Below are 16540 nucleotides of genomic sequence, written 5' to 3'. Positions count from 1 at the left end.
AGACGGAATGAGGGCCGAGTGGAGAAATGGGTTTAGGATGAGAGCTGAGCTCATCCCCTTCCTCCACCTCAAAGAGATGCCTGGGGCGCAGGGGCGGCCCGGCCCACGGCGCCCCCGGGTGGCCGCCCAGAGCACAGCCAGTGCTAGGTGGACGCTTCAAGTTGAGCTGGTTGGGGAGAAAACCACATTCCTCCAGCCGGGAGCCTACCAGCCGCGCCTCGACCCCCGCATTCTTGAACCCCATCTTCCCGCCTCATCTCCTGGGGCCCAGGGGCCCACCTCCTCTGGAACTCTGGGTGTCTCAACTCTAGCCTGATTTCCCGCAGGCCCCTCACGTGGGGACTCAGGAAATATATTGCCAAATTCTTGCTCCCTTAGACATCCAATCCCTGCTACCAGAGAACCAAGGGGTCTGGTCGTGCTATGCTTTCCTTGTCCGGGACAAAGGGATCTCACTATCTCCCCGACCTTTAGTCCTAAAAAGCTCAGTTCTCTTACCTTTAATCCCATCCCACAGCCAAAGATCCAAACCTGGGTCTCAAAGCCCCAGGATTGCCCCGTCCCAGCCCCACCTCCCCGCAGGGTTTGGATTGCTAAACTCCCCCCACTACCCCCAGCCCCCAAAAGCCTCAGGTCTCCCCCAGCCCCTCCTCCACTGCAACCTTGGGACCCAGCCCCCAGTCGGTCTCAGAAGTGGCCCAGGAGTCCTACCTACAGTTCCTACCCATTGACGAGTCTCCTCCTATCTCCACCCACCGCAGCCGCCCCATCCAGCTCTTTTTAGGGGCTCAGACTTTCGAACCCCATCTCTAGCAACCCAGGTGCCAGATCCCCCCAGACTCCGCCCCCTCGAGAGGCGCAGGTACGTGCCGTCCCCTCCCTGCTTCCCCAGGGCCCGCCCCCTCACCTTTCGCTCCGGGTCCCGCCCCCACCCTGGGCGAAGCCGCACCTTTGCCCGACGCCCGCCTACCTCCCGGGGAAGCCGAGGGACCCATGGCTGCGGCGGCAGCCCCCTGGGGGCGGCAGTGGGGCGAGGCCCGCGCGCTTGGCCGGGCGGTGAGAATGCTGCAGCGCCTGGAAGAGCAATGCGGGGACCCCCGGCTTGCCTCCAGTCCCCCCTCGCTGCGAGACCTGCTGCCCCGCCTCGCGCAGCTGCTACGCCAGGTGGCCCACGCCCGGCGGGCGGCCGGCGGAGGCGGCCCCGAGGGTCCCGGTGGCGCCAGGGACTTTCTCATCGTCTACCTTCACAACCTAGAGGCCAAGAGCAGACAGGTGGCGGCACTGCTGCCACCCCGGGGTGGGAAGAGTGCCAACGACGAGCTCTTCCGGGAGGGCTCCAGACTCAGGTGAGCAGCCGCCCTCGCCCCAGAAAAAAAGATGGGCTCAGGAGTCCAGGCCCCCAGCCCCTCCTCCGTCAGACCCAGGGGTCCAGGCCCCCAGCCCCTTCTTCCCTCAGACCCAGGGGTCCAGGCCCCCAGCCCCTCCTTTCTCAGACCCAGAGGTCCAAGTCCCAGCCCCCTCTCCCTGAGAACCTGGAAAACTGAGCAACCCATTTTTTTTCTTTCTTTGGGCACCTATGCCCTCAGTTCCCCACTTCCCCTCTTTCTTGGCCACCCAGCAACCCGCTTCACATTGCCCCACTCTCCCAGAGGCCTAGACACACACCCTGGGAATGTGGGGACCCCAGGGAACTTCTTGTCTGGGGAGGGTTAGACTGACATCCCCATCACTGCCCCTGCCTAGGGGCACAGGGCACCCTGGTCTTGGTTCCTGAGGAACAGCTAACTCTGGACTTGGGTTTATCTATAGCACCCCCCCCTCCTGAAACCTGGGGAAGGGGCTGCTGACAGGAGCAGATGAGGTCTGGGGTCTCGAGCCCAGAACAAAGCAAGGTCTGGACCAATGGCTGTCAACCCTGTCAGGCAAATACTTTTGTCTCCTCCAATTCGTCCTGAAATGAAATGCATAGTTAAACTACTTACCTACCCATCATTTTTAAAATATCACTATAATACCCAAACTGTATTAAAAGGGATGATTAAAAAAAAAAAGAATGCCCTTCATAATAACGTTATGTGTTTCAAATGAAAATGCCAACACACGATTATAATTACTCTGGGAAGCAGAATTGGCTAGTCCCACACTCCACCTCTAGGGAGAATCCCTATGTCACTGAACCAGTCTTCCTTCCATGTATAGGATGCCTGAATTTCTGTAAAATTCACTATAAATTTAAAATGGGCAGAAAATGCTCCCAGTGGAATTGGGTTTTAGGTTTAGATAATTTTAAATAGATTTTCCACTTTCACAGATGCCTGATGGGACACCAAGTGGAGTGTGGGCAAATTTTGCTAGAGGGGATTGTCCCCCACAATTTAGCCTCCTTACTGTAATCACCATGTCAAGTAAATTTCTAGAAGCTCCTTAAAAAGGTGGTGTAACTCCACTGAGAATCACTGGTCTAGAAACTAGGAAGCATAGGGGCTTAGTGAGTGTCTGAGTGAGTGTTCTAGAGTTCCTAGGGTCCTAGCAACTCTCTGCAGAAGATTCTAGAACAACACGCCCCACTAAAAATCTAATGCAACCAACATATGTAATTTTTTATTTTCTAGTAGGCATATTACAGAAGGATTTTTTTTAGGATTTTTAAGTAATTTCTCCACCCAACATGGGACTCGAACTCACAGCCCCGAGATCAAGAGTCACCTGCTCCACTGACTGAGCCAGCCAGGCACCCCAAGAAAGTTTTCTTTTTAACAGATGCAGTGAGTTTTAATAACATTCCCTTTATTTAACTCACAGTATCCAAAATACCATCATCTCAGCTTGTAATCGATATAAAGCAATAATTAATGAGATAGCTCACATTCTTTTTTTTTTTTTTCCCACTAAGTTTCCAAAATCTGGGGCACCTGTGTGACTCAGTTGGTTAAGCATCTGTCTTCGGCTCAGGTCATGATCCCAGGGTTCTGGGATCAAGTCCCGCATGGGGCTCCCTCCTCAGCGGGGAGTCTGCTTGTCCCTCTCCCTCTGTCCCTGCTCATGTGCTCTCTCTCTCTCTCTCTCTCTCTCTCGTGCTCATTCTCTCTCTCAAATAAATAGAATCTTTAAAAGTCACTAATAATATTGAACGTGCATTGGGTGCCGGCTGCACGCCAGGTACGCTGTGCATTTTCTGTGCTCAGAAGACAAGGAAGAATCCTCACTGCTCCCGCTCTGAGACAGGGGCTGTACTTATCCTGCACTTACGCCCATTTCACAATTGAGGAAACTGATGCAAGGGGGAGAAAAGGAACCTTTCCAATATGTCGCAGCTAAGTGTCAGAATTACCCTTTGCTGCTCCCCACTTCCTGACCCATACCCCCAGGGAGGCAGCTGGCAGGAGAAAGCACAGGGGTCCACCTCCCAGGGCTGCTAAAACCAAGAAGGTTCCAAGCGTGACCTGCTCGCAGACCCCTCCCAATGCCCTCAGCTCTCGTGGGCTCCCCCTCTGACAAGGCAGGGCTTCTCCTCCCGCCCCTGTGGGCTGCAGCTGGAGGCTGGGATCTGTTTGCTGGAGGGTGACTTGGATATTGGGCAGTGCCTCCCTTTCCTTCACAGATAAAGAAACCGAGGTTCGCAGAGGGGAGGTGTCGGGACTGCCATAGGCTGTCTTGGAATCGACTTTTACCCTTCACTGAATGGTTATAGAGTCTGGGGGCCTGGTGCTTGTGGGTGTCCCCCACAGCGGGTGCAAGTGTCAGTGGGAGCCCCAAGGTCCAGCCCAGGTCCTCAGAGCCCATCCCCACAGGCGACAGCTGGCCAAGCTGGCCCTCATCTTCAGTTACATGCACGCGGAACTGGGCGCGCTCTTCCCCAAGGGAAAGTACTGTGGACACACGTACCAGCTCACCAAGGCCCCGGCCCACACCTTCTGGAGGGAGCACTGTGGAGCCCGGTGAGTGAGCACCTGTCCCCGGGGCCCCTTAGCTCCCGGAGCCTCATCCCATCCCTGCCCTAGGCAACCCAGGAGTCCTTGCCCCCAGCTACCTCCTCCCTCAGACCCGGGAGCCCTCACCCCCAGCTGCCCTCTCCCTCAGACCCAGAAATCAGACCCCCAGCCTCCTCCTCCCTCAGACCCAGGAGTCCTTGCCCCCAGCTGCCTCCTTCCTAGAGGTCTTCCCATCCTGGGTTCCCAGAGGCCTCAGCTGCATACCCCACCCCCCTCCATCCAGGTGTGTGCTGCCCTGGGCTGAGTTTGAGTCGCTCTTGTGCACCTGCCACCCAGTGGAATCGGGCTCCACGGCCCTGGCCTTGCGCTCCACCATTAACCTCACCTGCAGCGGCCACGTGTCCGTCTTCGAGTTTGACATCTTCACCAGGCTCTTCCGGGTCAGTGAAGGCCAAGGCTGGAAGCCCAGACTCTTGGGTCCTGGGGGAAGGAGAGCTTGGGAACATGACCTCCTGGGTCTGAGGGAAGGGGGGCTGGGATCCAGGATGCATGGTTCCTGGGAAAGGGAGGATCTGGGGTCTTTTGTATAACAGATTCCTGAGGCCCACCCCGGGTGTAAGCCAAGCGGCTGGGTCTGAGACCGTGGGAGGCAAGAGGTGTGGGCGGCTTCCTCGGCCCCTCCCTGACCCGCGTGCTGCCCCGCTCCAGCCGTGGCCAACACTGCTGAAGAACTGGCAGCTCCTGGCGGTCAACCATCCGGGCTACATGGCCTTCCTCACATATGATGAGGTCCAAGCGCGTCTGCAGACCTACAGAGACAAGCCAGGCAGGTAAAAGGGCCAGGCCTCGGGAGGAGGAGGCTGCTGGGGGCTCCAGGGTCTGGATCCTGGGCTGGGGTGTTATGGGAGCCCAGCTAGCCTTTGGGAGTAAAAGCTGAAGGGCTGAGGGGCGCCTGAGTAGCGCAGTCATTAAGCGTCTGCCTTCGGCTCAGGGCGTGATCCCAGCATTCCGGGATCGAGTCCCACATCGGGCTCCTCCGCTGGGAGCCTGCTTCTTCCTTTCCCACTCCCCCTGCTGTGTTCCCTCTCTCGCTGGCTGTCTCTCTGTCACATAAATAAATAAAATATTAAAAAAAAAAAAGCTGAAGGGCTGACATACCTGGGGCCCCAGATTGCCAAGAACTGAGAGGTAGGATGCTGAGTGCCTCCGGCCAGTCTGCCTCATCTCCTGGGACCTCCCAGGAGCCCGATGATCTTGGGCAGTGCTCAACACGCACCACCTTTCAAAGTGCATTCTGCTGACACTCTCACAATCCGGCAGCTGAAGGGTGGTCTGGCTGGGGACCTGAAGACCCTGCCCTGGGATAAGATCCATTTCTGATGAGTCAGAGCTCATATTATGCCATCTATTAAATATTTTTTAATATGACCCCCCCACACACACACCTGCTGGGGTAGGAGACTGGGATCCAAACACCTGAGTCCTTAAATGAAGCCAGGAAATTTGAGCTGTTGGGTCCTCCCAGAGGGCTAACGATTGAGGGGCTGAGCTCTCTGGAACACCAGGAGGTGAAGAGAGTAGGAGGTCACACTCGAGTCTTCGCAGGGCTGACGACGTACAAGAACCTCAGGACAGCAAGTATGCTAGCACTCTCCCAGTTACACTTCAGACTGATTTAAAGGGAAAGAAGAGGGATGGATTAATTCTCGTGATTGAAAAGACCAGGTATGGGGTTTCAGGCACAGCTGGATCTAGGTGCTCAAGTGCTAATGCTATTGTCAGGAATCAGTGTCTTCCCTGCGTCTACTTTTCTCTGTGTTGGCTTCATTCTCAGACATCGTCTGTCCTGATGGTGGCAAAAGGTTTCTAGAAAGGGGCGCCTGAGTGGCACAGCGGTTAAGCGTCTGCCTTCAGCTCAGGGCGTGATCCCGGCGTTATGGGATCAAGCCCCACATCAGGCTCTTCCGCTATGAGCCTGCTTCTTCCTCTCCCACTATGAGCCTGCTTCTTCCTCTCCCACTCCCCCTGCTTGTGTTCTCTCTCTTGCTGGCTGTCTCTATCTCTCTGTTGAATAAATAAATAAAATCTTTTAAAAAAAAAAAGAGTATTGGATTCCAGATGCTTAACATAATATTTAATCTTTCCCAGAGCTGCTCTCTCTCTTGAAATGGGCCAGCAGTTGAGACTTCATGCAGGTTCATGTNCAACCTCTGTAGAAATGGGGTACCTAGTTCCTGCTTCTTCAAGCAAAAATCTCAGGGCTGACTTCCATCACTATGGTCAGGGGGCACTGATTGGCCAAGCTAGAATAAGCCTTGTCTAAGCCCCAGTGAAGGAGGGTGAAAAGCCAAGCAGGTAAACTGGTGGATATCCCCTGCAGTGGCGGACAGGAATCTTAACGCTCATTGCCTAAAAAGTGGGAAGGCTGAGTTATGAAGGACAAGGACTTAGATACCTGGATCCCCAACAGAATGGGCAACTGGGAAGTCCTGGATGGGATGGCGGTGACCATTCCCTCACCCTGTCCTACCAACCTCTTCCTCCAGCTACATCTTCCGGCCCAGCTGCACTCGCCTGGGTCAATGGGCCATTGGATACGTGAGCTCAGATGGCAGCATCCTGCAGACCATCCCTCTCAACAAACCCCTGTTCCAAGCACTCCTGGATGGACAAAAGGAAGGCTTGTGAGTCACCACCCTGGAAGGGGGAGGGTATCAGCAGAATGCACTTGGAAAGGTGGTGCATGTTGAGCACTGCCCAAGATCCCTCAGGGCACAGTTCACAAGGCAGACATCGTACATTTGCAATACTGTATTGTTCCAGTAGGTGGCAGACGAGGGTCTTGAGGAAGGGGTGCCTTTTCTTCTTTTTTTAAAAGATTTTATTAATTTGATTTAGAGACAGAGCGCGAGCGGTGAACGGTGCGTGTGAGCAGGGGGAGGGGCAGAGGGAGACTCTCAAGCAGGCTCCGCACTGAGCGTGGAGCCAGACGCAGGCCTCGATCTCAAAACCCTGAGATCATGACCTGAGCTTAAATCAAAAGTTGGAAGCCTAACCGACTGAGCCACCCAGGCGCCCCAAGCGTGCCTTTTCTAGTCCACAGAGAGCTGCCATGTGGGCTAGCAAGTGGCTGGGAGAAGTATGTGGGGAGTCGGCTCCCCTCACTCCATTCCTGGGAATTCTGCTGCAAAGCTTTTCTTCTAGATATCCATATCCTGCTCTAGAATCGAGACTGTCACAGCAGAAAGAACTGGGCAAACAGCTGGACAGGTGTTTCCAGCCTCTAACCTTGGCTGCCCCCCAGGCCCTCTTTCAGAAGCTGCCTTGGGTAGGAGAGGAACGGAAACAGGCGGGTGCGGTGCCTGAGTCTCTCCCTGAACCTTTAGCCAGAGCTTGCTTGCCTTTTTTTTTTTTTAAGATTTTATTTATTTATTTGACACAGAGAGAGAGAGAGAGAGAGAGACAGCCAGCGAGAGAGGGAACACAAGCAGGGGGAGTGGGAGAGGAAGAAGCAGGCTCCCAGCAGAGGAGCCTGATGCGGGGCTCGATCCCAGGACTCTGGGATCACGCCCTGAGCTGAAGGCAGACGCTTAACGACTGAGCCACCCAGGCGCCCTCCCCCCCAAGTTTCTCTCTTAATCCTGGGCCTTTGCCTGTGCTGTTCCCTCTCCTTGGAACATTTGCACCTGTTAACTCCTGCTCATCTCCTCCTGGAAGCCCTCCGTGACCCCGTAGCCAGAGCATTCTTACCTAAGTGATATCGTAGGAGACAGCTAGGTATGCAGTCCGTTCTCTTTTGTTGTTAATGGTAGTTCTGGTATAAAGTCGTGGCAAACACTGAATTACCGAACACTGAGCCATTGCTCGTGGGGCGCATACAGGTTTAGATTCCTGCAAGACTCTCGTCCCATTTTTTTTTTTTTAATTTTAAGCAAGCTCCACGCCCAACATGGGGCTTGAACTCACGACCCCGAGATCGAGAGTCACATGCTCTACCGACTGCACCAGCCAGGCCTCCCATTTGGTCACATTTTTGTCAACCAGTTGCTACCGTATTGGTAACCAATAGCAACCTTCACGTGTGTTTCTGCCTGAAGACACCTTATTTAATATGTAGTCGGTCCTTTTACAGTGAAGTCATGGCCAGCAACGTCCAAATGCAGCTCGTCTAACACCCATATTTTCTCTATAAGACGCATCCCAGCCTCATGCTTAGGAACGCTGGCCAGCACTCCAGGACTCCCTTGGGGCCATTTAAAATGGCAAAATCACCAACAAAAAAGCATAAAAATGCAAAAAGTCATGGCACTAAATGCCCTGATAAGGATACTCGTTCATAGAGTAAGGAACTGAAACGAAAAGGCAGAGTGTTGCCTTCTCCAGCCTCAGCCGGAAACGCGTCAGGTGGCTCAAATTTTTTGCCACGATGTGCAGTCGATGAATGACCGCAGAAGTACCGTGACTATTGATTTGCGGGTGACAAGTAAATGTTAGCAGGTGGGCACATTTGCAGAGACAGAATGCATGAATAATGAAAGTCTGTTGGTTATACTGGTATATCCCTGCTTGACACCCCGATAAAAAGTGAGGCACAGAGAGACTGAGCCACTTGCCCGGGTCACACAGCCGCTCAGCTCCCGGGCTGGGATTTGAAGCCAGGCTCAGAATATGGACTCTCGCCCAGCACAGTGTCTTGAGTTCCTGGTCAGACTTCATTGGAGAAAAGGATTCTAGAGATAAAATAAGTATGAACACCATCAATCTAGTTTAACCCCCTCTTCCCCTGCCCAACACACAGACCCCACCACCCATTATAAACAGGGGAAGATCAAAGCCCTGAGAGAGGCGAAGAGACTCCAAGCACCTTCTACCACATGGTGAGGCGGTTTTCGGGGTCTAAAGTTGATCATAGCAGTTCCCTCTTTGGGGGCATTTAGGTGTGGAGGAAGGATACCACACACGTTTTATGGATGCCACCAGTCTTTGCACCCCCCGCCCCCGCCATGATCATGTCCATTTTACAGAAAGGAAAACTGAGTGCAGGGAGGTAGAGCTGCCCAGCCTGGGGCACCTGCCCTGCTCTACCTGGCTGGCCGACAGACCCTCCAGGCTCAGGAGATTCGTGGCCCCGCGGTAGAGTGCAGCTGTGACCCAGAGGGTGTGGAGCCCGGTGCTCAGACCTTGCCCACAGCCCTGCTCCCGGGTCCCTCCTGGCCCGTCTGTGTGGCCTCAAGCTGTTACCTCTCCTGCACTGAACCTCAGTAAGCATATGTGAAGCAAGGAGTATAGATGGTCTAGCAGGGTCCTTCTAATTCTGCTAGGCTAAGACTGGGATTGGGTCACTCCAGCAATGTGTGAGCTAAGGCGCTCTTACACTTGGGCCTGAACACTCAAGCACAGGGGTGCTCCGGGAGGGCGAAGCCTGGGATTCAGTCGGTTTCCTGGTTCCTGTTGATCTGATTGTGTTTCAAGAGCTTGAGACACTCCTGTGTCTAACGTGCCCTTTTTGGGTGGGGCTGAGGGGACACGGCCCTTCCCTGGAAAGTCCCCATGTGAGGAGAGGGAAGGGAAAAGATCCCCAGGCCCACGATGGGTATGGGAGAGATACTCATCCAAGGGCCTGGGCCCGTGGCAGAGTCGGGGGGAGTCCTTGCTCCTCTGGGGTGGGAAGTGTTAGATGGCCCTCGGTACCCCCTCTCTTCCCTTCGCCCAGCTACCTCTACCCGGATGGGAAGAACCACAACCCGGACCTGACTGAACTCTACCAGATGGAACCCCATCCATACATCCGTGTGTCAGAGGTGAGGTCCCAGCCTGTGCCCCCCCACCGCCCCTGTCCCTGCTCCCTGCCCCACCCCCCACACTGTGCCTCCACTCAGGAATTCTCTCCCACAGAGTCAGGCCTAGAATCCCAGAGGCCTTGGGTTTTTGTGCTGGTGTGGTGGCCATGTGACCTGGGTTCAGTCACTTGGCCTCTCTGCCTCTGTCCCTTCTCTGGAAAATACGGCTCCTCCTGCCTCCTCCCCAGGGGTTTTGGTGAGGGTTAAACCAGGAAATGATACTGCTGAGATTATCACAGTGGCTGGTGCACTTGAGCTTTCACCCATGACAGCCCCTAGTCTTCACAGCCACCCCATGGGTGAGACAGAAACGACAAATGAAATCTTTTGGTATAAGTATATCCCACACAGTATTTGGGATATACTTATACCTAAAAAGTTATGCGTTGTTCACCCAAAAATCAAATTTAACAGGGCATCCTGTATTTTAGTTGCCAAATCTGGCAGCCCTGAGTATAGACCTCCCCCCCACCCCCGGAGACTGAGTCTCACAATAAGGTACATGTAGGAGGCCGCGGGATACACGGCCTTGAACTTAGGAGGGTTCGGGGCTGGCACAGAAGTTTGGGACTTTTCTTCCTGCGTCCTGACTTGTATCCCCATGGCTAACACCTGCTTCCCATCCCCCCGTCTTCTCGCCCGCTAGGAGCAGCTGCAGCTGTACTGGGCCATGGACTCCACGTTCGAGCTCTGTAAGATCTGCGCTGAGAGCAACAAGGACGTGAAGATCGAGCCCTGTGGGCACCTACTCTGTAGCCGCTGCCTGGCCGCCTGGCAGGTGGGTCTGACCACCCTGCCTTCCTGCACAGTCTCCCCCCACTTCATGGTGAAAGTCTCTCCTAGAGGATTGCCCACGTGCCTCATGGATCAGATGGGGAAACTGAGGCCCAGGGAGAGCCGGCTTTACTCAGGGTCGCACAGGAGTGATGAGGGAGAGTCTCTGTGTCTTTGCCTCTGTCTCCGTCTTGCTCTGTGTCTCACTTCCGCTCCTCCTTCTCCGGCTGTGTTATTATTAGTGGAAAGGGCTCCTTGTGCCTTGCTCCTGGCTGGGCGATCTGGGGCCGGTGGCTTCATCTCTCTGAGCCTTAGCCTCCTGCCCTGGAGAACGGGGCTGATAGTAGCAACCTCCCAAGGGCTATGGTGAGGATCCAAGCCCACGAAGCCCTCTGCCAAGGCCCCTGGGAAACCGGGGTTCTCCTAAGACATTCACTTGAATACACATATTGCCAGCTGTAGGACATGGCTGCTAGCAAAACAAGCCAATGAGGAACCAGGGGTGCCCCACTCATGAGCTTCCCCGTTCAGAAAGCCCGGGGTAACTGGTCAGATAGCTGACCCCTTAAGACCCTGCTTTTTCCCTTCCCATGTCCTGATGCCTCAAGTTCGCCAATAAAGAGTGAACCCATGAATCCCTAGACACCCCACTCAGCCCCTAATAAAGGCAGAGCCCCGGGTGCATGCGTCTTCCCTCTGTCTCCACCTGGGACCTCACCGTGGGGTCCCAGGCATGCTGCGTGCCCCCCAGGACCTGCGTGTAATCGATCTGGTTCTTCGGAGTTCACTGGTGGTTGTTGCTGGGGTAGGTCCTGCGATCATAAGAACCGCAGGGCCCGGCTGAGCTACAATATTGGGCCCAGTGGTGGTGTGAGGCAGATGTCTGCGGGGCTCACCGCAGTTTGTATGGGCCCCGGCAAGGGCCTCGGGCATTCCCTGTGGACAGCTGGGCCCCCCACAACACCCTGGCTCCACTGGGCTCCCTGCTTGTGCGCCCTTCCTGACCTTGAGCTCTGCTCGCATCCCCCTTCCCATCCCGCATCTCCCCCAGCTCCTCTCTTCCCGATTCCTCGCTTCCCCACCCCGCCCCGTTTCCTTCCATCTCTCCTCAGCACATCACTCTGTTGGGGAGGCAAGCCCTTGTGGTCCCGAGGGACATGGTGGAGAACAGGGAGACCCTCACCCTATCCCTTCCCACCCCACTCCCAGCACTCCGACAGCCAGACCTGCCCCTTCTGCCGCAGAGAGATCAAGGGCCAAGAGGCTGTGAGTATCCGATTCCAAGTGAGGCCAGCGGAAGCCAGGGCCGCTGCCGAGGACCTGAGAGAGAGCAGTGACCAGGAAGATGGGGAGGAGGAGCTGGGGCAGGTGAGCAGGGCCAGGCAGGAGCTGGGACTGGACTCCTGGGGCTGAGGGAGGAGGGGCTGAGGACAGGACTCCTGAGTCAGAAGAAGGAGGGGGCTAGGGGCCTGAACTGTGTCTGAGAGAGGAGGGGCTGGGGGCCTGGACTCCTGGGTCTGAGGAAGCAGGGGGTTGGGGGCCTGGACTCCTGGGTCTGAGGGAGGAGGGGCTGGGGTTCTGGACTCCTCGGTCTGAGGGAGGAGGGGCTGGGGTTCTGGACTCCTGGGTCTGAGGGAGGAGGGGCTGGGGTTCTGGACTCCTGGGTCTGAGGGAGGAGGGGCTGGGGTTCTGGACTCCTCGGTCTGAGGGAGGAGGGGCTGGGGTTCTGGACTCCTGGGTCTGAGGGAGGAGGGGCTGGGGTTCTGGACTCCTGGGTCTGAGGGAGGAGGGGCTGGGGTTCTGGACTCCTCGGTCTGAGGGAGGAGGGGCTGGGGTTCTGGACTCCTGGGTCTGAGNTGGTGACAGGATTCTGGGGTCCTAAGGGCCTGGACCTTTGCTTGCCCAGCGTCCTTCTCGAGCTCTCACTCTCCTGAGGGTTAGGACTTTGCCTTCTTCTCCATTCTCTCTCCAAAGCCTAGAGGAGTGCCTGAATGCTGGGACTCTAAGCAGAAGGACACGTAGTGGGGACGACAGTGGCAGCTTACAATCCCCTCCCCACCCTCTTCTCTCCTAGGTGGTTTCCTCTGCTCCCCCACTGGCCCCTCAGCTGAATGTGTCCCCAGCTAAAAGCCAGCTGAAAGTGGTGAGTCAGGCACTGGTCTGAGGTGGGCAGCTCAGGTCTTGTTCAGCCCCCGGGGTCCCTCAGGGGCCCCAGGCCCAGCACTTAGCCTTTGCGCCCATTGACAAGGTGCTGGGCAATCTTCTATGCCCTCTCTTCTTTAGTTATCCCTCGCTGGCTTCCTGGCTCTCCTTCCAGCATCCCAGGCATGTCTTACCCCAGGGCCTTTGCACCAGCTGTTCCTTCTGCCTGGATCTCCTTTCCCCAGGCTTGCTTTCTCATCTCCTCCTCAGGGAGGCCTTCTCTGACCACCCTACTTTATTGATCCTAAGACCCCCTCCCCAAGCCCCTTCCCTGCTGATTTCCATAGTTCTTTTCACCACCTGGCCGAGGAAAGAGTCTCTTTCTGTCACCATCAGCAGACTGCAACCCTCCTGGACTTTGTCTTCTCTGGTATGTCTCCAGAGTCTAGAACAGTGCCTGACACACAACTGGTATTCAGTGAAGAGGCTCTGAATGGCTGCCTTGAAGGGGGTCTTCCCAGCAGCCGTCTGACGAAGTCAGAACTGTTCCTCCTCTTCACATTCCAGAGGAAGAAGTCTCAGAGAGGTGCCCATATTTGCCAAAACCTCACAGCCTGATACAAGAGAATCTTGTGTTGGGGACAGGGAGGGAGTACTTAGAGAACCCTAAAATCATCTGCTTATTTTCTTAGCAAGCCCCAGCCTTCTTTTATCCCCCACCCCTTGCTTCCTACCCCAGGATTTTCCGAGCCCCTGGCCCACTGGGGAGGGGCCCGTCTCTGTTAGCATCCCAGGCTGAGCACACGCAAGATTCAATCAATACAGGGCTGTCTTCAAACAGCTCAGGAAGTCCGGGAACATTATTTGACCGCAGCAAACAAGTGAGCCAGCAGGAAGGGGGGTGGCGGTGACAGCAGCCAGGGAAGCTAAAAACAGATCCAGACCTGCAGCCAAAAGCAAATGGAAACATTAGGAGGCACTCAGCCGGCTCCCTGCGGACAATGAGGGGGGCACAGCCAGAACCGTGGGCCGATGGGGCTCCTCCGGCCGCAGGGGCGCACCTTTGCCTCGGCTGGGCCCTCTGCCTGGCATGCCCTCCGCTCCGCTCCCCAAAGCCCGCCCAGTTCAGATCCCACTCAACTCCTACCCCTTCATTCTGCCACAAGGGAGGGGGCCCCGGGAGGTGTCACTGCCCGGCCAAGTGACCGCCAGAATGAGAACAGTTAACGTGCGTAGGACTTGCTCTACGCCTGGCACTGCTCTGAGCGTATTGATTGAATTGTCATGACAACCCGGGGAGGTAGGTACAGTTATGGTCCCTGTTATGCAGAGACAGATGTGGAGGTCACCAGCTCAAGATGACAGAGTCGGGCCTGGCCCCCCAGACCCCTGGCTGTAGACTCCAGACTCCATCCTCCATTCCCGTGGGCTTCTGATCTCCTGTCTGTGAAACGGGCACCGTGCCAGTCTCTGCTGCATGGGGGCAGGGGGTTGGGCTGCCATGGGCACGGGGCAAAGGGGGCTGTGTCACTGTGGCTGTGGTTCGCATATGCCGCTCCCACACTGCTGTTCTCTGAAACCCACCTCGAGGCTGCAAGACCGTCACTCAGTGGGACCCTGGCCCCTTGCTGGCCACTGGGGACCTCTCCCATCCTCGCTGTCTCCATGCGGAGAGTGGCAGTAAGCCTGGCACGGGCCCCCCAGGGTCTGCTGAAGTGGGCAAGACTGGGTGTGTGTCACCTGGGTCACACCCCTCCCTGACCTCTCGGAAGCCCCCACTTGCTCCCCAGGGCCCCAAGGAAAAGCAGACCTACTCTCTGCAGCCCACAAAGCCTGGGGGATCTGACTCCTCCCCGCCTCTCCGCCCTCTTACCATCCCCCCTACTACTCGGCAGCCACAGTGGACCCCTGCTGTTCTTCTTTTTTTTTTAAAGATTTTATTTATTTATTTGACAGAGATAGAGACAGCCAGCGAGAGAGGGAACACAAGCAGGGGGAGTGGGAGAGGAAGAAGCAGGCTCATAGCGGAAGCCTGATGTGGGGCTCGATCCCATAATGCCGGGATCACGCCCTGAGCCGAAGGCAGACGCTTAACCGCTATGCCAGCCAGGCGCCCCCCCTGCTGTTCTTCTAACAGGCCAGCAAGCCCACCACCCATCGCAGGACCTCTGCCTGCATCCTTCTTACACTCGGCCTTCTGTTCCATTCCCCCCTTCCCCAGCCGCTCATACCTAGTCACCCCCCACTCTCCCCATGCCCCTTTCAGTTCCCTGAAGAACATCTAACACTCTCTGGACAATTCCTTGTCCGTGCGCTGATTACTCATGGTAAGCCTCTTGCTCAGGAGATCCTCAGTTGCATGAGGACAGAGATTTGTCTGCCTGATTCATAGCTGTCCCTTCAGGACCCAGAATAGCGCCTGACACACTGTAGATTCTCAGGGAATGTTTGTGAGATGGATGGATGGATGGATGGATAGATAGATGGAGGGATGGGTAGGTAGATGGACAAACAAAACTTCCTACTTAAGCCAGAGGTGCTAGGATAAATAACAGCATGGACCAGGGACAGTTCTGTTGTACTGTCCCTCCCTCCTCCTCCCCCCAGCCACCAATGTGATACCCCTGTCCAGACCTGTGAAATGAAAGATAGCTGTCGCTCAGCTGTGACATTTCTCAATCTCCTCCCCTCCAGGTACCTCTGGCCCTCCCCAGACTTCAGGGCCCTTTTTCCTTTCCAAGAATTAAGACTGTGGCCTTAGCCCCATGGCAAATCACCTCCAGCCCTCAGGCCAGGGAGGGAGCCACAGGGTAAGTGGAGAGGCAGCTGGGGTCCGGGGACTCCCGGGTGTGCGGGAAGAGGGGATGGGGAGGCGGAAGGGAAACACTGGTCCTAGGAAATTGACAGCCCTTCTTCAAACTCTCTCCACTGCAGGAACTCCTAAGGGAAAAGTCACCCCTCCGGCTGCCCCCGTGGGGTCTATGATCGCCACCCAGGCATGGGAGCCGGTGAGTCTACCGCACCCCAGCCCCAGCCAGGTTCCCTCCTTTGGCCTGGCCCGGCCCTGTCCCGGCCCTGTCCCCCAACCTGGCTGTGATACTATCTAACCCACCTCTCTTTTTTGCAGGTCCCCAGATGTGCTGCTAAAGGGAGCCCCAGGGGCTGGAAGGGGTGTGTGAATAATAAACTGTCAAGCCTGGTTGTCTTCTGATATGTGGAGAAAGTGCGGCAGCCACCAGGGGGCAGCTTGACCTTGGGGACGGGGGTCCCTGAGGCCTGATTCCCCCCCACACTTTAACCCAGGAGTCTGGGGGGACCGAGTGGGTAACCCAACTCCTCTGGATCCAGGAGTCCAGGCTCCCAGCCCCCTCCCTCAGACCCAGGAGTCCAGAGTCCCAAGTGTTCGGAGAATCAGGCAGCTAACCCTCTTTCCCCGCTAATGGAAAACAATTTTGTGGAACCAGATCCAGATATCTGAGTACTAAGGCCCTAGTCAAAAAGAGCCCACATTTCTTTTAAGAGTTATGCACCTTATCTTGCCCCAGTGTTCTTTTTATTTATTTATTTATTTTTTAAGATTTTATTTATTCATTCGACAGAGAGAGACAGCCAGTGAGAGAGGGAACACAAGCAGGGGGAGTGGGAGAGGAAGAAGCAGGCTCCCAGCGGAGAAGGCTGATGTGGGACTCGATCCCATAACGCCGGGATCACGCCCTGAGCCGAAGGCAGATGCTTAACGACTGCGCCACCCAGGCACCCCTGCCCCAGTGTCCTTATCCCTCTCTTTCCTCCATTCCACTCTGGGAGAAGGATCCCAATGATTTCCAGTCCAAATCAAACTGAGGAAATGTC

General features: G+C 55.8%; 1 protein-coding gene across 4 annotated transcripts; it reads left to right on the top strand.

Annotated features, from left to right (window-relative positions):
- The first annotated feature begins 930 nt into the window (after window positions 1-930).
- On the top strand, window positions 931-15999 carry CBLC (Cbl proto-oncogene C). 4 transcript variants are annotated; one of them, XM_019804890.2, is made up of 12 exons: window positions 931-1346; window positions 3792-3938; window positions 4216-4372; window positions 4641-4762; window positions 6479-6616; window positions 9646-9733; window positions 10419-10550; window positions 11756-11914; window positions 12621-12689; window positions 15383-15498; window positions 15623-15696; window positions 15816-15999. In XM_019804890.2, exons 1-11 carry the CDS (start codon window positions 994-996, stop codon window positions 15630-15632), a joined length of 1491 nt encoding a protein of 496 aa, XP_019660449.2. In that variant the 5' UTR covers window positions 931-993; the 3' UTR covers window positions 15633-15696; window positions 15816-15999. The 4 variants fall into 4 exon arrangements, with proteins under 4 accessions (XP_019660449.2, XP_019660450.2, XP_034495107.1 ...); XM_019804891.2 differs by lacking the exon at window positions 12621-12689; XM_034639216.1 differs by lacking the exons at window positions 15623-15696; window positions 15816-15999 and having other exon boundaries at window positions 11791-11914; window positions 15383-15453.
- Window positions 16000-16540: the final 541 nt, after the last annotated feature.

Source organism: Ailuropoda melanoleuca, chromosome 12, assembly GCF_002007445.2.
Source record: "Ailuropoda melanoleuca isolate Jingjing chromosome 12, ASM200744v2, whole genome shotgun sequence".
In the NCBI taxonomy this organism is placed as follows: Eukaryota; Metazoa; Chordata; class Mammalia; order Carnivora; family Ursidae; genus Ailuropoda; species Ailuropoda melanoleuca.
This window is presented reverse-complemented; position numbering and strand designations above follow the sequence as displayed.